Below are 25310 nucleotides of genomic sequence, written 5' to 3' on the forward strand. Positions count from 1 at the left end.
TTTCAATACGGACCAATAATGAAATTTTTTACATTAAATCAAAATGTTTTTTTTAAATATGCAGGGATTATTCGCGTAAATACAGTAATCTAAAATTGTATTTTCTATAACTTTGGTTACATAATATTTATCAAAAGAACCACCAATAACATACATATTTGAGAATTACATGTAAGGTTTCCGTTAAACTATCATCTCACCCAGGGTGATTAAAATTATTTATAGCCTAGAATGTAGGTTTATTCTCATATCGATTTTCATTAAATTCTATTCAGCTATTTTCTCGTGATGTACGTACGTACGTACATACATACAGACATACAGACATGATGGAAATTTAAAAATTGCATTTCCTTCTTACTGCAGACATGACTGATACAGAAATATCATTCTTATTTTAATTCTGAACAATGTACAGACAAAACTCTTATTTTATAAAGATAGATGGGCTGTCCACCCACCACTTCCTGGGCCAACCTTGGAGTTGTCGTCCATCTAGGCTAAGTGCAACTGCCTATTTTGTGATTGAATCTGGATCAGCTCTAGCCACATGGTGAAATCACTGAAGCCTGCCTTCTCTCAATATGTCTGGTATTGTAGCTAGTAAAAGAGTGTTTCAGACATCTTCGTACTTAACATGGTTCAACTGTGTCATCTCCAGCGAGAAAGATTGAACGACAGATATCTGATCTGAAGTGTAACATTTTGCGATCACAGAAGACACCTGTAACTTGACACTAACTAAATCAGGCAATACTGAATGTGGTCTGACATCTAATGATGCGTCGCCATCAGTTGTCATGTAAAAGCCTAGGTACCTAAAATGAGATGGCTTCGGGAGGAAATTACCATTGACTGTGATCATGCTAGCAATCTTGAGTGTTACCTCATAAGGTTGAGGTGCAGTCTGAAACTATCTTGTCTTGCCTTCAGCTAACTGACTAATCGCTGGATTCTATCCCAAGTTTCACTGGCCAGCATGATATCATCAGTGTAGAGTAGCGTTCAGTGATGGGGGATTTTGTAAGTCTGCAGTCACAGTGACGATGCAGAGGATAAACTACAAAGGTGACAGTGGAGAACCGTGATGGACACCCACTCAAATGCCAAACTGATCAGTGATGCCAACAATGCAATGGACACAGCTAATGATAGTATGATAGAGAAGCACCCAATAGACATAGGCCTTCAGAAAGACATGTAAACGAAGCGAGTACCAAATAACATCCAGGAGGACCTGACTGAATGCCTTCTCCAAAATAAGAAAGACCATAAGCACTGTCTTTCTCTTATCTCATTACTTCTCTAACAATAAACGAGTAGCAACAATCAAGTCAGCTGTTCTGCCACCCTTCATGAAGGCACACTTGTTCACTGAGATCATGCTAATACTATGTAGACAGCCATCAATTTCATTCTCCAGGCCCTTCATGGTATGGCAGAGAAGGTGGATGAGGCAGTAGGTGAGGCACTGTCTTGCCCAGTGATACTGATCTGTCAGGAGGATGGCATCTCATCATCAATGCACCTCCTGAAGAGCTCCGTTAAGATATCCACACCATGTTGTTCCATATTCTTCCAGACTTCAGCAGGGATGTCATTGTGTCCAGTTGCCTTGCCATTCTCCATGGCATGGAGAGCAATTTCAATCTAAGTTGAGGAGTAATAAGAACAGGACCCTGAAACGGAATGGCCTGTGACCATCTCCAAGCTGTGACTGTGGTGAAGAACTCCAGACAATGCGACACATCATCTTCAGATGCTCACACAGAGCCTTCCGCGGAACTATCGACAACCTCCTGACAGCTTCAACAATGGCTATTCAATGGCTGCAACAACTGAACATCCAAGTTTAGTTTTCATTTTTCATTTGTTAATTTATGAATTTACTTATATTTTATATCATGTCTGTGTTTTTGTATTTTTCTTTCTATTTTTCTGTATCTATATACAGTAGAACCTCGATAATTCGAAATCGGTTAATTCAAAATTCCGCCTAATTCGAAGAAGCTCTCGTTCCCGGAAATATGAGATACAGTTTTGCATGTTATTTCAATTGTTTAATTCGAAATACGGATAATTCGTAATTCGAAGTACAATGTCGGCCCCATTACCGAAATTCAGACTTTTAATTCGAAACTGCCTTTACATTTTAAAACAATAGTACCGTATGTTACAGAGTAATTTCAACTCGAAATTTATCTGCTCCGCGTCATAATAGAACGCACGTTCCGGAACGTGGAGGGGTAGCTTTCCGCACTTACACTCACTTCGGTGGGTCTACAGTGCGCTTCATGATTGCTAAGTTGAATGAAATCGGAACTCTTGTGTGTTCAACCTTTTAAGGAATGCCGTAATATTACGCAACATGCAGTGTGCGGGAAAACAGAATCCGCTAACACTGGCGATGCCGACAGTTAACGAAAAAAACATGGCAAATATAATAAATTCGTAGGCACCGAACAATACCGGTACTGACATTGCCGGTGAAACTGCATTGCTTTACGGTATGTTAATGCGAGCCCAAACGGTCTTATTGTTTTAAAGGAGAAATTGCCAGCCGGGAAATCATACAGTGTGAGGGATGGGGGTCATAGTAATGCGTTGCAATGCACATGGAAGCGAGATACTTTATTCCCTCGTCATAGGAAACTTCGATAAGCCACAATGTTTTAAGAGCGCCGGGCACTTTCCATGCCAGTACAAAGCATCTATAATAAAAATGCAAACAGTAAAGAAATCCAAAAAATAATGCATTTGCACAGGGGAACCGGCATAATTTATCCTCGTCTTTGAATTGTGCGATTTTTTTCTTTCGTTGCGTGAGGTTATGTTTGTCAGTGATTTATTCAAGTGCATTATTTGAACATTGTAAATGCACCTTGTTGGATACATTTCGGAAATAGTTTTTTCCATGGCATTTGAAAGGTTTAAACTGTGAATCGAGGTGATTGCATGTATTAATGGTTCTTAGAATACTTCGTGGCGCGGCAAGTGTTTATATTTCTGAAGTACGAGAGAAGTGCCATGGCGGGAAATCGTACAAGGATAGAGTCATAGGAAAGTTCGATTTTAAGGGCATCGGGTACTTTCTGTGTAAATACAAGGCATCTAAAATGCATACAGTATAGTAATCCAATTAATAAAGCACTTGCACATGGGAGCGAGCATAGATTTCTCCTCGTCTTTGAATCGTGCTTTTTTTTTTTCCTTTCTTTCGTTGCGTGAGGTTATGTTTACCAGTGAGATATCCGAGTGTATTATTTAAATACTGTAAATGGACCTTCCTGGATACATTTTGGAAATAGTTCTTTTTTCATGGCATTTGAAAGGTATAAACTCTGAATCAAGGTTAAATGCATGCAGTAACGGGCCTTAGAATATTTTGTAACGCGGCAAGGGTTGGTACTTCTGAATTGCGAATTGGCGGTTAATTCGAAATCACGTAATTCGAAGTCCGATTTTTGAGTCCCAGCGACTTCGAATTAACGAGGTTTTACTGTATATATAAAAGCAAGTCGGTCTGGAGTGATGTATATATAAATATTTAAAAATGAAAAAAGACGTGAATTAATGAGGCACTTTCAGAAATCTCAGAAATTTGAAACTTGGTACGGGAGAAGCTGATGACCCCAGCATCCCTAGAAAAATCGAAAATTCTCAAAATTCCCTCAAGGCGGCACGCTGGGGGGCCTCAAATTTTGGGCTCAGCATAAGAGCGCAGTCGTATAATTTATCCAAAACGACAACCTATAGGTTTCGAGGGCTTAAAAATTTTCGGGAATTTCCTCATTTTTATCCCCCGTCCTCCCAAATCAAGATGGCGGCACAACCTGCCAGACGAGGTAGAAAATTGAAATTTGGTGAAATTATAGCTTTTGGTCCCTAACCGATGGAAAAATTCCAAGATGTGCAAATTTTTTACTTTTTACCTGCAAAGATATCGAAATATGGCGGCAATTTTAATGACTGTGCAGACATTCCTTTTGAGCTATTTGTTGGCTAAACGCTAAGTCGTATGGCAAAACGGATGGCACAATTGGCTTCAATTTGGAGTGATCTACAACTTTGGTCCTATGACATTTTGTCGTATCTCTCTCCCTTATACGTTAGATTTGGCCGTATTTCTGGATTGTTCGTAAATTTGGTTATTTTTACAAGTATATTTCACTGCTTGACGCACTTATATGAACGATAGGATCATCAAGTTGGGTTCGCACATTGGCACAATCAAGGGCCATAAGTGGACCAAATTTCATGATTCTAGCTTATACATAAGTAGGCAAAAAGGAATGTAAAACGTTACAAATGTACCGAAATTTCACCCTATTCAAATTTTGAACTCAATTTACCCACTAAATAGGGGAGATACGAGGAAATGGTTTAAAAACCAACATGTATAGCGATAAATGAGGCGCCTGATGGCGCAAACCATTTGTTAATATCATGCACCGTTTAGGAGTTAAGAATCTCGAAGTGGAAGTCTGCACTTTTCAACGTGCTCATGCTTATCCCTCATCATCTTTATAAATAAAGTTGTAGGGGGTCCGCTGTCTGTAATTTCTTTTGTTTTGCCAATTTTTCAGATATTTATCCGTTTTAGGTCAACTCAAGACCGAATCGATGGTTTTTACTTTTCGTGTCTGTTTGTTCCACCATCACGTCGAAACGGCTCGATAGATCTCAACCAAACTTCATATTTAGGGTATACTCATGACGGGGAAGGTTTCGATATGCATATCATTTTTAATACCTTTGAATAAACGGGGGGTTTATAGGAAAACCAGAACGGTTTTCCTCCATTTTCTCTTATACTATTGATTTTCTGTAAACTCCATGGACCATACGTGAAATGTCTCTTCATTATAAACAAATTTCGTTATGTTCATAATTTACCTTACTCTTCACATGGCGGAGAAATTTACTACTTTCTGCGGGTATCATACTCTGCATTGAGTGACCGACAGACCGACAACAAGCCTACAGGTCACCATGGCAACGAATCTTGACTAATTGCCAGCAGGGAAGTAACGTATTGCCGTTTTCCTCATCATGCTTTTAAATTCGGGGTTGTTCCTTGAATAGAAGGCAAGAGAGGTGTCAATCGGCCTATCTGCGGGATATTTGCGGAATAATCATTGGAGGTTATAACCGTCCTCGAATAGAGTAAGTAATAACACCATTAGTCCTCTTATCTGTTTACCTAAGAATCACTGTGCCTAAATGTCTCCTCTGTTACCGCTTTATTATATCCATAACTCACACCAGCACAATTTATTGAGGGGCATTTGATTTCTCAATACATTAATTTGGCATTTACACATTTGTCGTTATCCAGCTGTCCTCAGTTATAATCCATTTTCTATTTATTTCAACTTTTCTTCCTTAATTACTACGTATGTACGCGAGTGCTAGAATATACTGGATATATTTCCACCAAACTTCATATTTAGAATCCACCTGTCCTTGTGTAGGTTTTAGGGCAAATATTGTTTCTAAATCGCTGAACTGACTGGGGGGTTTATACGAAACCGAAACCGTGATTTTGCACGCCCACAAAATATACACAACCAAACTTATTGGAAATCTACCTGCCTTAACGGAAATTAATTTCTAAACCTTTTTTCTCATGTGCATCATTTCAATGCGAGGATTAATAAGGGAGATATCTTTAACGGACCATGTTTCGGTACAAGTCTCATCGGACTTAACTCAAGAGCGGGTGCGTGTAAAGCGTATTTCTTACAACTTGAAAACTACTGAAGATATTCGAACCAAAAATTATATTTAGCATCCACCTATCCAAAGGTAGGTTTTTAAAGGTCAATAACATTTCATGATCAAGGAATGGACTGGTGGTTTATAAGGAACCGAGATGGTGATTTTACTCTTTCACAATACATACAGTACAGTAATACCAATATAAATGGTCCGTTATTGGACATTATAAATTTTCCAGCTAGCTCATTCTTGGTTGCCAGCGTTTCGCCCTCGTGTGCTAGGGTGGGCTCATCAGTTGGTACCTAGCACACCTACCAATACGCTGGCTAGTGCATACCGTGGAGGCCACTGCGTAGGCTAACTGGAGCCACCGACAGTGCCAATGCACTAAGAGACTTTGTCTCATCACTAAAACTTGATGCCTGCTTGGCCATCAGATGATATAGATGTTGATTCCCATAGGGAATCTGAAATATTTGTCCTGAATGAGCAAATTTATAATACCAATATAAATGGTCCGTTATTGGACATTATAAATTTTCCAGCTAGCTCATTCTTGGTTGCCAGCGTTTCGCCCTCGTGTGCTAGGGTGGGCTCATCAGTTGGTACCTAGCACACCTACCAATACGCTGGCTAGTGCATACCGTGGAGGCCACTGCGTAGGCTAACTGGAGCCACCGACAGTGCCAATGCACTAAGAGACTTTGTCTCATCACTAAAACTTGATGCCTGCTTGGCCATCAGATGATATAGATGTTGATTCCCATAGGGAATCTGAAATATTTGTCCTGAATGAGCAAATTTATAATACCAATATAAATGGTCCGTTATTGGACATTATAAATTTTCCAGCTAGCTCATTCTTGGTTGCCAGCGTTTCGCCCTCGTGTGCTAGGGTGGGCTCATCAGTTGGTACCTAGCACAACTACCAATACGCTGGCTAGTGCATACCGTGGAGGCCACTGTGTAGGCTAACTGGAGCCACCGACAGTGCCAATGCACTAAGAGACTTTGTCTCATCACTAAAACTTGATGCCTGCTTGGCCATCAGATGATATAGATGTTGATTCCCACTGCGATAGTAAAGCGGTAACATGCTTTGATGGACACCTCCGTCCTGTTGCATGGAACATTTATAAGTTCATTATTGCAATTAGCTGGTCGGAGAGATTTATTCTCTATGTTTTCAGCCTACCCGATTGATGTCAGGTGATACCTGCAGCTATTTTCTCTGTGTAAATAGTTACTCTGAGCTGAAATACGGAAAATAAAAAGCACCTCATTTTGCAGCTCGTAAACAATCATGGCGGCATCCAAGCGCGGCATGGATGAGTTTATTCGTAACAGGTTTGAAAATAGTGATGTTGAAAGTGGAAATGATTCTCTGGAGAGTGAAAATCTTCTTCTTCAACTGAGTGATGAAAGTGTTTCCGATTTCAGTTCTGTGATGATAGTGCCAATTGAAACTACATGACAAAACCAGAATGCAACGCAACAAGAACGAGTGAGAAGTCTAGGTTTTCTTCTTTTTTTTTTGCTAGTTGTTTTACGTCGCACAGACACAGATAGGTCTTACGACGACGATGGGACAGGAAAGGCTTAGGAATAGGAAGGAAGTGGCCGTAACCTTAATTAAGGTACAGTCCCAACACTTGCCTAGTGTAAAAATGGGAAACCGCAGAAAACCATCTTCAGGGCTACCGACAGTGGGGTTCGAACCCACTATATCCCAGATGCGAGCTCACAGCTGCGCGCTCCTAACCACACGGCCAACTCGCCCGGTGAAAAGTATAGTAAAATGATACTTGGAATTATGATCTTGTTGACAATAAGCCTCTTTCTGTAACATGTAAACCAGTTTTTGAAATTCACTCTATAGTGGGGAGGGGGTTGGGTAATAATCCGAAAAAAATGGACGTAGGGAATGAATTTCTGACCCCACAGTTCTGGGATCACGTTACTAAGGAAACCAATGCCTGTGAGTCTACATTTCTTGCCAATTTATCTGCTTCCCTTGAAACCAGTAATACTTGCGAACAAAAACATTGGTTTCCTGTTACTATAGACGAGCTAAAAGCTCACTTTGCTTTGTGTATTCTTATGTAGGCTATGTGATTAATCAAATTTATGTTAAAGTGACGAAAAAATAAATGGTATGTAAGGGAATATTTCCTTTCACAAGTAATGGTAGGCCAAAGGGTTAAATCATTCAATGTGTGGAATTTCTTTCACTGGCTAAAGAGCACTGCAAGGAACAATCAATCAAACAGCAAATACACTTTCAAGCACCACGTTCATTCTCTTTGTGTGTTGACCCTTGATCATAGTCGGTTATTCTCGACATTGGTGTTGAGTAGTAGTTCCGTTTAAAAGTACGGTAGCGATTTATTTTATTGTCTGGTAGCCGATCAAACAGCATGTCGAAAGTCACAAATCGGGACATTTTTATGTAAGCGATACAGATGGCCTATATTGATGTGCCGACTCGGCAATCAAAGACTTGAAGAAGAAAAGAAAATGTTTTGCAGTCCTTCCTTTGCCTTGGCAGCACTTTTGTCCCTTTGGGCCTCTACGAACAGTGTTGATGTAGAGTTGTTTTTAGCAACTACACCATAATTGTAACTGATAAGCGGTCTCAGATGAAGGAGGACACCTTTTCAAGCAATTGGCATGTTGTACTTTAAATCATCATTGGAATTCCTCTTCCTTGTAGGTGTTTTGTACTGTGATAAATAAATAGTTCAGAATAGTATTTTTCACTTTGAAATTGTGATTGTAAATTTGAAAATAAGCATATTCCTGTGTGTGCGTTAATACTTCTTGCAGTCTTATGTTGATGTTTGTCTTACTTTCCATAGTGAATTCAAAACTGCATGATGAGCAATGTGTGATTAAACAGTATGATTTTACTCCCAACTGTTGTGTGTTCAGTTTAGCAAATTATGCCTACTTTTAACCAATTTGGTACAAAACACTAAATTTGAGAAGTTTAGATGCTACAAAACGCTAAATTTGAAAATCAAAACGCTAAATCTCTGATTTTTAAATGCTATAAACCACGAACTCTACCAATTAGAGATGAAAGTACAGATTGATGCTTATGAGCTTATGCTGGGGGGCAATGCTGTCTGAGGAGGATGACATTGGAATCCATCACCAGCTTCAGATCTCTTCTCCACACCAACCAGTAGTTAATTTGTGTATCATAGCCATCACTACTATGCATAATGAGGTAGAAAATACTCTTCTTGAAGAATATTTTCACCGGCACCAAGTTGCATAATTCGGTGCACTCTAAATCACATTCCCAGTTTCACTGTGTATGCTGTATCCACAACCACCACGGACTCAGTTAAAGCCTTGCATGATCTACCAACAGGGCAGTCGAGGTCACTATCAATGAACAGACACTCAATATCGAGTAACTGAACGATTGCTTCAAAATCAGACCAAAATGATCCACACAGCTGTTGACCCAGTGATGATTCGGATGCTCATCAACTGGTCAGAGACTCGGTTCACATCGGGAATGGTGTCTTGTAGTTGTTCATACACAACTACTGCCAGTCCATTTCAATGAGATGTTGTGCCATAGTACAGGAGTTTATACCCTTCACCAGTATCGGTCTTTGCGCCTTTCCGTTTTGCTTCCTGAATGCAGCTGATACCAATCCGGCATCGCTTTAGAGATTCAGCCAACCTATGGCACCTTCCAGACAGGGTCCAAGTATTGATGGCTGCAAATCAGGTTCTTTGGCTTTACTTCTCTAGCCTGCTCTGACGTTGTGCAGGTACCTTTTGCCCATTTCTCACTCTGATTGGGTGGGGTCCGAGCGTGTCACCTATGGGGGTTGCCAAGCTGCAAACTGGACTCTGTACTGGATTTAATGGTTGATGACGTGGCAATGTAAACTTAGCCGACTTGTCAAGTCTGACATCAAGCTACTGACAGCAAGAAAAATAGGTTGCTCATAAAATTGAGAACAGATAATTGTTTTAGATGCTCTACTGGAGGAACAGATGCTACATGTAAGGGAGTTTCATGAGCATTTCATCTACTGAGGATACCTTGCCCTACTACAAAGACTCATCCGTCCAAAGTGGCTGGCCTTTGTAGGTAGTCGAATTATTTCCTGCCGCCTGACACTCAGCAATGACTTGCTGGCTGTATGGTTTACTCCATTCCTTAGTATGGACATCTTTACAAGATGGGAGAATGAAGTAAGAAAGAGGCAGGAAAATTATACATTCCAACACCTCACAAACTTAGTACTATACTTTACAAGCTACTATGACCTATTGGGAACAATGGCAAAAGAAATGGATTATGGTAAGACCATGTGATGTGTACATACTGTATACGGAGTATATATAGAAGTTCAAAGGACTTGTTGATAAAAGAAACCGACCGGGCGAGTTGGCCGTGCGGTTAGGGCCGTGTAGCTGTAAGCTTGTATCCAGGAGATAGTGGGTTAGAACCTCACTGTCGGCAGCCCTGAAGATGGTTTTCTGTGGTTTCCCATTTTCACACCAGGAAAATGCTGGCGCTGTATCTTAATTAAGGCCACGGCCGCTTACTTACCATTTTAGACCTTTCCTGTCCCATCGTCGCCATAAGACCTATCTGTGTCGGTGCGACGTAAAGCCAATTAAAAAAAATTAAATAAAAAAGTGGCTAATTGTGAATAGTGTGTCACAAATGTTGAATGCACAGTGGCAGTGGCATAACAACCTAAGAATATGTATGAATAACTGAACTGATAAGGTCATTATATTTAAGTTCACTGAGTACAAGATTACCTTACCTAGAACTGTCATATCCAGGTAGCGGAGATCACACTGGACCCACTGAGGGGGATACAGGATAGTCATTTCCTTTGGACGTCCCAAAGCTTTACATTCCAAACTCTCGATTTTGCTGCCTGCATCCTTGGGGAACTGTACTGTTGGACCATCCACCTCATAATGAACATATCTATCACAGAAAAAAAAAAGAGCACAAAATTATTGAATGTGTTTTGAATTCCAGTTAGTGGAAAACTGAAAGGCTCCTTGACTGCAAGGTTGTGACAGACTATTCAGTCATCAGTCCCATACACTTTGTTATAACATCACAAAGTCTCTGTTTATGTTTTTTTGCTAATTTCTTTTCTTTTAGTGTCGCACCAAGGAAATCAAAGGTTTTTGGCAGTGCAAGGATGGGGAAGTGATAGGATTGGCATGGTAGGATCTGTAGCCTTATTTGTGGTACAGCTCCAGCATTTGCCTGGTGTGTAAATGGGAAACCACGGAAAACCACCTCCAGGGCTGCCAATGGTGGGATTCAAACCCATCATCTCCCGAATGCAAGCTCACAGCTACATGACCAAATCTGCAGGGTCAACTCATTTGGATTTTAGATTTTAAAACTGAATTGATGATATAATAAGTATTATTATTATTGCTGCTGTTGTCATCATTGTCATCATCATTATCATCATCATCATCATCATCATCATCATAATTTACACAGATAAATGATAAACAAAGAGTAATCACCCTAGACTTTAAACTTTATATAATAAGCCTACTGGGACTTGGAAAACAGTGCAGTGCAGTGAAGAGACAGAAAAGTGAATAAGCAAAGAGCCGGTCTCGATAGCATTGAAAAATGACTAAAATAATCAAGCTAAGTTATTCTTCAGAACTTACAAGTCCCAGCTTCATTTGGTTACAGCCACTGGAGTAATAAAACCTCTTATCCTCAAACAGGTTGTTTAATTGTATATCATCAAAACTATAATATGGTAAAGTACCCTAGGACCAAAAATGTTTACATATGCAAAGTTTGTCTTAGAGAAACTATACTCATAATTAAGCACTCGCATGAAATATTTGCTTTAACCTTTTGACACCGACCTCCATACGTTGTACAGACCTCCTTTTCTTCAAATACTGTGAAGTATACACCCCTGTAGGCCTAACTTCAATTTGTTCCAGCTTGTACATTTTTATAGTTGTCAAGATAGAAATAGTATACTGTTGAAGAGGTAGATCTCTGCCTTCCTTGTAAGTATGAATCAGTCCAAATCAGTGTTAAAAGTCGAGATAGAAATGGTATATCTTTGAAGGGGAAGATCCCTGTGTTCCTTGTAAGTATGAATCAGCCCAAATCAGTGATTCTTTTTTTCTTTCTAAAGTGTTTGAAATAGTCTGACCTATTTCTGCTTGACAGCATATAGGCTTACATTTCTTATGCATTCTAGTGAATGTATGTTTCATTACAGGACGTTTCCTTAGGAGACTGATAGTATAAATCACCATCTCTTCACTGATATGAATACTGACATCATCTGGTGAAAATTCCTTTAATTCTTCCAATGCCTTGAAACCTCTTATGACTCGTTATTACCGTCACTTTGAAATACGATATTGAGTGGCGAAGAAGCATGGCACAGTGCAGTTTGAATGAAAGAGAAGTAATTCAGTTTTAATAAATCAGACGATAAGAGCACTACACCCAACTGAACTGAGCAAAGCAAGAGTGGACGCATGACGTAAGGAATGGCAAGGCATGATGCGCACAGTCAAGTAATGGACGACAAAACACATCAAAATTATATGCCCTCTTTCTCATGAACTAATTGTCCCATTAACTTGGAATTTGTACTAAATGAATCTTTGAACTATTGTTCCCAGTTCTTCCACTTAAAGTTCCCTGAGACATTAATTGTCCTACTTTCCATTGCATTGCACTGCATTGCATTGTGAAACAACCCGGACAAATATAAGAACGCTACTTTCATTCCATGCAAAATGTGGAAGGTCTCTTCTCCATTACTGAACTATAAGGTAAATATAAAGTTAATGAATGCAAACTACATTCTTTTGAGTCTCTACTGTAAACATTTGAAAATAATCTGAGCTAAACATTTGTAACAGTGAATTTTTAAAGAGATCACTGCATTTTCTCACACCTGAAGCACCTCCGTCCACTGGGTAAAGTGGCACTCAAACGTTCCTCGTCGCTGAGGGGTTAATGAGTGCTGTCTGCTTCTACTTGCACAAGGAATCATTATGTTCTGTACAATCATACAGTCATTGCATAACAATGGAAAGCAATTTATGAACTATTTTGGATGATGCAGCAAAATTAGTATATTATATTAAATCAAGACTCCAATGCACAAAAGTTTTAATTCCTTGTAAAGAAATGGGCATCAAACATACAAGTTTGTTGTTTCATATAGAACCACGATAGTCATCTCGGTATAAGTTTTTGTATAGTACGGCCAGAAGATATTGGAGTTTTACATGATTAGTGTTACAATTGCTCTGCAGAATTTATGAGGTTAGGAGAACCCTGTTCTACCCAACAAGCACAGAATAATATAGAGATGGCAATGTGTACTGTAATATGCTCGCTGAAACCAAGTTTTGCACACGTCACCATATTGGCAAGATCACCATTTCCAGCTAAATCCTATGAGAACCAGTATTTTCAAAGGCATTTCAGTGTTTTTACTTCATCTTTTTACCAATCTGATGCAATGAAAAAGATGATGAGCACTCGACAGTCGAGAACACTATGTGATCAAATAGCCCAGTACTGGGCTATTCATAAGTAATAAACATCATTGTGGTCCGTATTGGCGAATGATCACTAACAAAGAGGGGGAAAGGAAGGTCAACCTATTCAATACCTGGTACTTCCTCCTGGATCAGGGCGATATCCCAAATTTTCAACCGGAGAGCATTCCTCCGCTGTTGAACCTCGTGAAAATTCCTCAGTTGTGCAAGGTATCCTTTCAACCAGCGTTTCTACAAATCGTCCACTAGCTTCTGGTGCAACCTGAAATCCTTAGTTAAATTATTCCTGATTTAACCTCAGATCCACTTGGGATGGTTGTCAATTTTTTGCCGCAGAGGAAATGGGGCAGGTGTCGAAGGCTCGAATCCTAATTTTTTCGAGAGACTGTGTTACAGTCCTTATGTTTAAAGCTGCTTTGATCATGATAAGGACAGTGTTCATCCTTTCATCTATTAACTGGGCTCGCTTGACCTAACACCTTCCTCAAGCAATGTTTCATAGTGCCAACCATTCTCTCACACATTCCTCCCTACCAAGCAGCCCTGGGAGCAATGAACTTCCAGGTAAAGACATGTGCTGCAAGGTGCTGACTAGTCTTAGACACAGTGAAAGCACTGCACTACTCTGCCAGTTCTTTGTTTGAGGTGTGAAAGTTCTTGACATCATTGGAATATACCGGATGAGGTAACCTGTGTCTCCCTACGAACTGCTGGAGTGCATAACTCAAGATGGACGGCACATGTCGTGGCACATGTAAAAAGTGCAACATAAGCTTTTCTAATTTCACTCCCCACCTAGATGTATAATGGGCTGGCAAAATCAATCCTGTGACTTGAAAAAGTTTTAGTGGTTTGATCCTGTCAGAAGGAAGAGAAGCTTCAATTACCTGTCCCCATGGGTTCCTTGCCATTTTACAAGGAGACATTTGCTAATTACGCTCTTAATTGATCGATGGGCATATACTATCCAGAATTCCTGTCTAAGCTCTGAAAGAAAAATCTGAACACTCATATAATGCAATTTGATATGAGTATCTTGAATCAGCAGTTGAACAAAGTGATATTGCCCATCTAGTAGTAGTGGATGACATTGTGATTGACAGAGGCCTTTGGCAAACTGTAACCGCCCTCCAAGACTAATGAATCCATTTTCGATAAATGGATTGAAGTGTGCAATCTTGAAATCCTTCAGCAACGGAATATTATACTGCAAGGTGTATCGTTCGGCTGGGAAAGTCTCCCTTTGGGCAGTCTTGATCCAACTGTTCTATGCGGTGGAGTAAGCTCCAAAGCTGTGAGTTCTCCTGAAAGTCTGTTCAGTGTGTGTGCGTGCCGTATAAAGCGAAGAATCCATGCTGTTATATACAGTAGCTTCCAGCAGGAATTGTATCGTGTAGTGTCAATAGGAGACACACAGGTATTGATAGTCAGTACTTGGTGGCTAGTTTTTCTTGCCTTGGGGAATGTAACATTAGAAACTTCGTCACAAAGCCAGAAATCAGGATGCTCTTTTAGCCACTGCAGTCCGTGCCACCACAGCAGGGATGTCTTCAACTGAATGGCCGTTGTTCAATGAGACAATAGATCTGTTGAATTCTCCAGACCAGGACAGTCTCAAGATAGTGCTGGAGCTATAATTGACTGAATTTGATTAACACAGTTGCAGATGAAGGCTTTCCAGTGGTTGGCACTGCTGCGAATCCATCCTAAAATGACAAGAGGATCTGTCCATAGTGTTGTCTTGGTAATGTCATAGCCGGTTGACCGAAAAAAATATTTTAGGAGTTGACAGTCTACTACTGTGGCAAGCAGTTCAAGACAACGTTGTAGTGTCACTTTCTTGATTGGAGAAAGCCTAGTTTCACTGCAGGCTAACAGTATAACAATGTTGGAGTCATATTTTCTTCTAACATATAATACAGCATCGCAAAATACGTGGACTTCTGGTGCTAAAGCGACAGACATATCCATCATGCAACTGTCATATCTGATAATTCTACAAGGCTTGACACCCAATATTGCAATTTACGAGCAATGTCGGCTGGAAGAATTTAATTCCAGTCTATGTCAGCCATGTATCTTGAAATAATATTTTGCCTTTAACAGAGACCGATGAAAGTATGCCAAGTGGATTGAGAATCCGGAGATAACCATCAAAAGTTGTCTTTTCGTAGTTTGTTCCCATGAAAGTCCATCAGTAACACCACGAGGCAAAATAAATCCAGTGAACCTGATTCTGTATTCCAATGTACTCCAAGGATACCAGTTTCGTTCTTTACATCACGTCCTTCAGCATGCCAAATTTTCTGCAGCAGCATAGCATTGCTGGCCCATTTCACAATCGGAAGTTGTATTTGTTTTAACAAAGCAGTGATTTGATAATACACTGTGATAGCTTCATTATTTTTTTCAGTGCTAGCAACAAAATCCTCCATATATGCATTTTGGTCCAGAAGTTTTGCTGCTGTGGGAAACCTGTTGTGGAACTTAGCAGCAAGCTCTTGCAGAGTGGCTGACAGGAGAGTCCAAACGGCAAGTGCGTAAATCTGTACGTGATAACTTCATCTGTCATTCATCAGGAACCGGTCGCTAGTTCTTTGACTTGAAACCAGAATCATGTCAGGTCTCTGTCTCTCTCATTCAACTTTACTTGGAAAAAAAAAAAAGCTTCATACCTTCTCTTTTTGGTACAAATGAAAACAAAACAGCGTTGACAAACTTTCAGGTAACAAGTTGGGACCAAGTTCTAGGACGTCGTTCAGAGATGTGTGCTGAACCAAGCCTGCCTTGGTGATGCACTTCCTTTATTCCTACTTCTCCTTGACTGTCGTTGTCGCCATTAGTGATAACATTACCCGAATGTGACGTGAAACTTAAAGTTTCTCATTGAAGATGGCGCTCTAGCCATCGGTGTTGAGACACAGCCTGTCTCTCACTCTCCGAATGTTAGGTTGGTCTGCTCGTGATAACAACAATGGAGGGATAGAAAATGATGGACAAACTGGGATTTAAAATATGCTTCTTGATCTACGAAATGCTATTATCAAGGATTTACTTGTTTCAACGCTCGGATCTCTGCTGGGAGTCATTATTTTGATTAACGTAAATATTTTGAGGATCCAGATGTGCTGCTCCCAGGTATTTCATTTTATTTCATTTCACGTGCCATAGTTACAAGAACGGTTACAAGAACAGATGCATAGTAAACTGTCTTCTACCTAACACAGCTTCTCAATTTTATATCGCGGCCCTTCCGACCCTTTATAATAAGGCAAAACACCAGCCAACATTATGGAACAATAATCAAGAAAGGGACCGCTAGATTGAGGAGATATTGAGAATGCTGCTATTTCTCAAGCTTTAAATTTCATTGGTGTTTTTTCCTTGTCACAGGGTTTTCGCCTGCACGTTATATCAGGCTTGGTTTCTCAAAAATGTTTGCTCCCGCTCCCCTCCTGACCAATTTAATGTGATGGGTTTCTACAAGGATGATTTTCGACAGTGATTTCAACCTGTTTTGTTATTGTTACTAAACAATATTTTGTAAACTATGAGGTCCACAACCTCACCATGTGCTACTATTGTTCATTTCCATCTGCATCATTTGTTTTTTCATTCCTTTGTTTTCTTAAGTTAACACAGTTTTTAGTTTCAATTATTATTTTAAATTAACACCTTTTCGCTGAATTTTGTCGCAGTGAGTTGTTTTTTGCTCCGCATATTGATGTAAATATTGTATATTTGTGCTAATTTTGTTTCCGTCTAGGCTCTCTTTTGTTTGTTTTTTCATTTGCTCCTTCATTATGTTTTTTAGCATTTTTTCAACTTATATTATGTAAATTATTTCAAACTCCTCTCATTTTTCACTGAAGATGGCTCAAACAAGCCGAAACATGTTTGAATTTGTTTACTCCGTCTAATGACGGAATATTTATTGTATTGAATTAGGAGGATACTCTCATTTTTCACCTATGTAAAGTGAAAACCATCAATACGGAATGATTCTAATATCTTGTAAAGGAATCGTTCTACAAACTGAAGCGGGATTCATCTGTGAAGAGCACATGCCTCCATTCATTCATGGTCCCATGGTCCAGTTTTGATGTTGACCGCTCCACAGTAAATGGGCCCATCTCTGTGCTGGAGTGAGCGGGACACACACCGCTGGACGTTGGGCAAACAGCCCTGCTGTTCTGAGCCTCCGGTACACAGTTTGCCGGGAAACGGCAACCACTGAGATGGCTGCAAGCTCCGCCGACAATTGTCTTGCAGGTGCACTCCAATTTTGTCGGGTGGTTCAGGCCAGATATCGGTCTTGCTGTGGGGTGGTTAACCTTGGTCGACCTGATAATGGCCTACAACTAACATCTCCTGAGTCTCGAAATCATCTCCAAAGTCTGGAAATGACACTTTGTGTCACATTCAAGGATACGGCGACTTCGGTCTGTGTCTGGCCTGCTTCCAGGCGACCGAGAATTCTACCCTGCAAAAGGGGGTCCGAATGGCGTCGTCGTGACATTATGTTGTCACGTTCACCACAAGGCTACACTTCGCACACTATAACAGGGCAAACATGACTGAGGGAATATGGGTCGCAGGCACTGGCTGTGTTTACCTTGCGGTTATGCCGCTAGTCAAAGCAGGCAACACCCCTTTCCTATACAGAGCGAACACGTAAGGTTGGTAGGTGCGTATGTCGTGTGATTTGCGGTCTATTTCCTGTTGCTCTGCTTACTCGTAACTTATGCTTAACTTTTGGATACTAGTGTAGATGAGAAAATGCTTTTTTTCCTTCTCAAATTGGAAGCAGGGACCAAACTCCCATCTATTTCGATATGCTGTGAAGCACAACAGTGCATCTGAGGGCGTGTCCAGTGTATTAATTAAAACAACAGGCACGGGGAAATTATGATGTACAGTCATGTTGGCAATTACAGCAGACAGCTACCACCCTTTCAAAAGAGCAATTCTGCCGAAGTTCAATCTTCCTGGTGGTATTGTCATTCGAGTGCAGGAACAAGGATGGATATCAGCGCACGTAATGAAAGACTGGCTGAAAGTTGAGTGGGATTGACACCCTGGAGCTTTACTTCAGAAAAAAATCCATGCTTGTTCATGACAGTTTTCATGGCCATTTAGCAGAACCCGTTAAAAATGAGATGTTCCGTCTCAACACCATTCCTGTCATAATACACAAGGTAGGTAACATCAATTTTACAACCGCTAGATGTCTCAAAGAATAAACGTCTCAAAGATCATCTCAGCCGGTTTTATGAGCAATGGATGGCATCTGGTTCCAACAAATTGACAAAAAGGGGCAGCAATAAGAGACCTGCCATCGAACAATTATTGTGCTCATGGATTCTTTGAGCTTGGCATGTGATCAAGGAAGACATTGTTGCAATAAACTTCAAGAACACTAGGATAACAAATGTGATGGATAGCTCGGAAGATGGCATCATGTGGGATGATGCAATGGATACAAATAACTCCACTGATGAAGAATATCTGTCTACTGGTATATCTTCCCAAGAAAGCTGTCGAGAGTAAAGGACAGGGACAGTGATTTTATTTATGCACTTAATGAGCTAATTTTGATTCATGCGATTTTTAGCCTGACATACATTTATTATGCAATGTTAGTGTTGCTAGGCTTGACCCCAAATTTAAGTTCACTTGTATTGCTGCCGCTTTTGATATTGAACACGACACAGTGTTTGAAGAAAAATCTCACAACTGTTCAGTTTTTTATACTAGTTATTTACTTTTAAATGTTAATTTGATAAATAAATGACATTTATGAAATTGTATATTTCAATAGGGATGTAGGCAGAGAAAGTTCGCGCCAGATAGCGCTCGTGTACTACTGGGTAAGCGCAAGGCGATCGTCTTATGTGTATCCCAGTCAGCTGCGAGTAATGTATCGAATGTGACCGACATTTCTGAGCTAAAGTCGATTGTATCTTCTCTAGTTTTACTCCAAGACTATATTAATTAATTGTATAGGTACATCCCCTGGTATATTACGGACGATTTTCAGCGTTTAAGCCTTAAACAGCTGCAAAATGAGCTACGGACCAGAAACGCTAAAACTAGAGAGAGGAAGGAAGAATTAGTACCGGTACAGCGGTAATTATAAAATTCTAACACGCTTTATTATCCAAAAAATGAATAGGAGTCAGCATGCCTTTTCCTTAAGATAACAATTACTTGAGTATTGTACATTGATAAATATAGAAATGTACCTCCATAAGACTTAAATCATAAATAGATACTTAAATATCCACTTGCTCCCCTTGCTTATAGACTTCGATTCATGTATTTTTTAAGGTTGATGGCTTACATGAAACTGCAGATACAGCCTCTGTCCACCACCAAAGGCATGTGAATATTCTTGAGTTTCCCAGTGCCGGTTCCGTTGAATATTTGACCATCAGCCATAAGGTGAAGATCACTATCACAAATCTGCATCTGATGGATTATTTCGCATTTAGAAAATCGGAAATAGATGGAACACCTGTTTCCAACTACAAATCATTGTGTTATGTTGGATACAGACTTTTCAGTGGAAAGTTTGTTTTGTTTATAAAAGGTTGAAATTCTAAAATGCAGTGTCAGATTTGTTGTCCTTAGCTTCATAACAGTCAAGAAGAAACACAGTCTGTGTTCAGGAGGGAATATCTGTAAATTATATCTGTTTTCTCTCAGAACAGCAAACACCAAATTACGATGCTGGACGTCTACAAACCCTGTATAAAACAATATGGCATCACGATTACGCATTGCTTGCTCAACAACCAAATTACCTGTAGAATTTTTTGAGTGCTGGTGTCTTTGAAAATGGGAGTCACAAATGTAACATTCACTTCTTCGGGTATATTCACGATTTCTTCCTGTATCAAGGGAGGTTATTTCTGCATATTCTGATATTGTAGGCTTATCGAGGTAATCAGGCAAATTTATGGTGTATGGCCCCTTCACTGTTTTCGTTGTGTTCATGGTCGACGGAAAAAGCGATGGAACAGCGCCCGGTTTTAATCTTGCTCTCTCACCTTTAAATTCAAACGCATAAATTCGGCGGTTGTTATCAAAATGCCTAATCAGTTTATCGGTAGAAAATAGGAATTATTTCCCTTCGTAAATCGGACTTGTCCAACAAAATTTTCGTGAAGTCACCGGGTTGAAAATAATGGGAACACCCTTTAATACTTTCGGTCAGATTCTTCTCACCGAAATTTTTCCTTCTAATAGCATGTAACCATTTCTTCCTCATTTCTTTATTTTGTGGAAACTGGTGAAACGAAAATGGGCTTCCCTGATATTTTCGAAGAGGAACACTGCAACAGCTCGGCATAGTCACGAAAATAACAATTTAAGCAACTTAAATTCGTGGATATTCAGCAGCATGAGTATACAGGAGACAAATGAAGAGCGCATTGCGCTTACCCAGTAAAACAGCAGTGCGCTCTATCGGTGCTAGTTCTATACATCCCTATTCTGCGTTCGATATTTTGCAGTCATCGCATAATCTCCATGTATTTTCTCCTCTCGAGTTTTACCCTGTAAATTTTAAGGTGGGGGGATTATGCAAGTAAATGTGGTATTTTACCTAAAATACATTATTCAATATGGAACAGAAACTCTGAAAATTCACATAAGTTTGCTTATGAACATTTAGTACAGCTAGGGTGCAACATCCATTATAGTGTTTGAAACAACACACATTTTTCAAACCATGAATGCTTGTCATAACGAATACACTTAAAAAGACATATAAAAAAAAAAAAAAGCTATATATCTAATGTCTAACCATGAGCTTAATTCTGTAGGTTTCAGGATCAAAATAGTTAGATCTAGACCTAACAAGGGAACTGTCCATACTGTCATATCGAAATCGACAATGAAATTTGGTAGAGAGGATGAGGGGTCCATAAGAATGCAATGTACAAAATTTCAGCTGTCATTTTGATCTGTAAGGTCCTGAAATCGATACAGAAATGTCTAACAGTATTGCACAAATTAGTGAATAGCTCAACGTGGACCGCCCTGGTGATCATCTAAAGCAACTGGGTTACCTTAAGCTTTCTGCACTGGTCAGTTAACACACGTTCCTTCGAAAGAGCAGTCATGAATTTGGCTAATGTTCTAGAGTATGCTTTTCGTTATTTCCATGAAAAAGGTTTCTCCTCTTCCTGTGAAATCACTTCAGAAGAAAGGGAGATGGGTAGACATGTGATCGAACTAATTGAAAATCATGCCATGGGTGCCAGCATTGTCTCGGAGTCGTATCTGGAGAGAAATACTAACAGTGAAAGTGACAGTAGAAGCAGCAACACCTCATCTGCATTATCTGAAAGAGAAGGCAGCACACCATTGCCAGGAACAAGATGTGTTACGGATCCGATTTTGAGCCCCGAGTCTCATTCCCGTCAATCCAGTGAAGAGACACTGCAGTCATCTAGCAAATATACAAGTTCAAACTATGCTTCCAGTCCACAGAAGAAAGTGAAACAAACTGTGGATCTTGCGTACAAGAGAAAAGATGTAAATTTATGGTTAAATAAGGGGGTTAAGAAGAGGCATTCATTAAGCACTGTTCACAAAATTTGTCGTAAGGCGACGTCACTACGACAACTGTACAGGTGGAAGAACCAATTAGAATCTACATCAGTAAGCCCCATTGAACACAGGAAATTGATGCATACAAAATTATTTTATCTCTTTACAGAAGCAAGAAGACTGAAGCGGAATGTATGCGATGAAGACCTGTGACTGACGGCCTCTGAAATTTCAAGAGAGATTTCAATGGGGCGAACAAATTTCAGCATTTGTGATAGTTGGTTGAGTCGTTTTAAGAAAAAGTACAGATTAAAAAGTAGAAAAATTACAAAATTTGTATCCCGTACATATCTTCAAGAAGAGGACGAAAAAGATAAAGTCGCAAAGCAATTTGTGGAAGCAGCTACAGAGCGATTTTTAGATTACACCCCTTCTTCAATATACAATACTGATCAGAGTGGTTTCATGCACGAAATGAAAGCGAAAAGGACTCTCGTTTGTTGATGAGAAACATACAGAAACAGCTGCTCAATCAGTTAGTGCACTCACCCATTCGTACACAATTCTGCTTACAATTAGTATGGCTGGTGCTCTTCTCCCGAAATGATTCACTGTACTACAGGAGGCAACTGGAACTTTCGGTTCGAGAATTTCCAAAGAAATTTTTCATGCCAGAAATATAATTGTAACAGCCACAAAATCAGGGAAAATGGAGAAAAATGAATTAAAGTATTGGTTTCAAGAATACTTCTTCCCATTTGCAGAAGAGAAGTGTTTACACTGTTAGATTCCTGGACTACTTATAGTGATAAGAGCTGTCTTGAAGACATTTCTCTAGACAACAGTATAGAAATTCTCCAGATTCCTCCCAGCACTACAGGGAAAATACAGCCCTTGGCAAGTTTTTCTTCTGGCACTGGAAGGCTTTGTATCCCCGCTTAACAAACATTGTGCTAACTTGTGAAGACTTTCAGTTTGATCTTTATCAGAGAAACAGCATACTGAAAATGCAGTCCTTCATTCATTTTCAACTTTCTTCCCCATGGTTCAAGGACATGATTAAATATTCGTTCTTCGCAACCAATTATACAATGGAGAGACCTCCCGAGTTCGAAGTGCCTGCGAAATATTGCCTTTAAGCAAGTAAAGAAAACTGTGAAGAACAATGTGGTCTCAAAGGACATATTTTTTGTGCATGGTGCCAAAAATATTTGTGTTTTTATCATGTGATTAACGCACCTCATTTATGTTTCACATTTGTTCCGTAATAATGAAGTGACCTTGACGCTTGGCAACCTGCTAGTTCGTTCTCTCTCTCTTTCCAGTACAACTGCAACTCCACTCTCTTGTGCGACGCACGAGCCAGCAAGAAGCAAGGGTTGTCCAGTAAGCTGCGTTGTCACATAGATTTTGCATCAAGATTTCTAAACGCTCCAGTTCGAAATGGCAGCTAAATTTTTGTACATCACTATTAGTCTCCTCAGGGTCTCTGCGAAATTTCATTGTCGATTTCGATATGACAGTATGGACAGTTCCATTTAAGTATAAAATATAAAAAAAGAACGAGTTGGAGTCATTACAATGTACGTGACTAGGTAACAATCTCATATGTAAGAGCTCATTACACATACTTGCATGTATCCATGTGAAAACAGGTGTTTAAGAAAGAACAGTCACCCAATGATTCGTCAGTGTGCTTCTGGATGATCTTTTTGAAATGCAGCTTCTTGCAAGGCTCTGTAGAGCTTACTTTTATGCATTCTGCCTTGGTACCATGTGGACAGAATTCCATCACCTGGGCACCTAAGAAAAATTAAATATACACAATCTGATCAAAGTAGCAATAGTTTTGAATTGTATTCTAGATCAGTAGAGAGATATTATTATCAAGATTGAAGAATGAAGTGGAAAAAAAAAAAAAAAAAAAAGAAAGGAAGTGGGATTTACTGAGCAAAGGCAAGGTAGAAAATTTATGATGTACATACAATGCAAAAATTAATGTTTCATAGTAGGACCAAAGAAGCAGTTTTTCTTAACCTAGCATGGAAAAACACTTGCGAGTGGAAAATGTGAACAATAAATCCTGAATAATACATACAGTACATTCAGACATTATAATTTCTGCTTGCATAATTTTGGATTTTCTAACCCTGCATTAGTAACTCCTTTTCTAAAACATCAATGGTTGCACGGGGTAGATATCAACCCCAAAATATTTCCCTTGTAAAAAATTACTAAATTCATTTATTTCTTAAATATTATTTATTTCAAATACTGTATAATCCCGAATACACCCGCCACCGAATAAAACCCGCACCCTAAATTTGAGACGGCAAAATATGAAAAAAATCAAAAATCAAATAACTTACATACCTATTTCATTTTCTTCAAATATACCACAAATATAAATTCAAACAGCTTACAATTAATAAAATTCTCACAAAAACATAAATAAAATCGGTCCAATAACTCAGATCATTCACAATTCACCGTCGTCATCTGAAGATTCACCATAGGAACTTTCGTTGCTGGCATCTTTCCACAAATAGTCGTCCTCACTACCGTCCACTGAATTTGAAATTCCACATTTCTTAAAGCTTTTGGACACTATATCGTTGGGAATGCGCGCCCATGCGGTCTTGGTCCAGCTGCATATTAGTCCCATTTCAGGCCTCTTCACTCGTCCGGTTGGTGTTAACGCGTGATCACCATCAGACATCCATTTGGTGTACAACTGTTTCATTGCAGTTTTGAAAGGCCAGTTCACGCACACATCCAACAGCTGTAGAATAGAAGTGAGTCCTCCTAGAAATATCGCAAAATCGTTTTTTCCTTTCCTCACCATATCTTTTATGACGTCAGTTGTATGTCCTCGGTAACTGTCCAACACAAGCATGTTTTGTTTTTGTAACAAAGCTCCCGGACGACATTGCCAAACGCACTTCACCCAGTCCTCAACTAATGCACTGTCCATCCAGCCATACTCATGTGTTCTAACAATAACACCAGATGGCAAGTTTCCTTTCGGAAGTGTTTTCCTTTTCAGAACCGCATATAGAGGGAGTTTGGTTCCATCTGCTAATACGCACAACATTACCATGCATTACCACCTGTTCTGATGGTTACACTTTTAGAACCCTTAGTATCCACTGTATTTTCCAATGGCATTTCAAAATAGACAGGTGTCTGGTCGGCATTCCCAATTTGCAAAAGCAAAATAATAAGAATTTTGCTTCCTCAATGAATAATGTGACGCTGAAAGGCCGTTAATTTTTCCTCATACACCCCAGGGAGATGTTGTGAAATAAGACATACGTCTCTGAATGCACAATCCCTTTCCCCGATAAAAGTTTCAGATCCATCTGCGGCTTGCAGTAAAACCCTGTGTTTTGAATTATTTTGAGATATCTAGTGCTTTCAATTGACACATTTCACTAGAAACACCATATCCTAACTCAGGT

The 25310-nt window shown here is 39.6% G+C and overlaps 1 protein-coding gene across 1 annotated transcript in view; it reads right to left on the reverse strand.

The window, feature by feature from the left end:
- Mettl3 (methyltransferase like 3) overlaps positions 1-25310 on the reverse strand; it is a 144217-nt gene that overhangs the window by 54416 nt on the left and 64491 nt on the right. Inside the window, exons 6-7 of the mRNA XM_067149938.2 lie at positions 23481-23652; positions 10527-10696 (exon numbers count right to left, since the gene is read on the reverse strand). Of these exons, the coding sequence (XP_067006039.2) occupies positions 10527-10696; positions 23481-23652 (342 nt within the window). The remainder of the gene's footprint in view (positions 1-10526; positions 10697-23480; positions 23653-25310) is intronic.

The sequence above is a fragment of the Anabrus simplex genome, chromosome 6 (genome assembly GCF_040414725.1).
Source record: "Anabrus simplex isolate iqAnaSimp1 chromosome 6, ASM4041472v1, whole genome shotgun sequence".
NCBI lineage: Eukaryota > Metazoa > Arthropoda > Insecta > Orthoptera > Tettigoniidae > Anabrus > Anabrus simplex.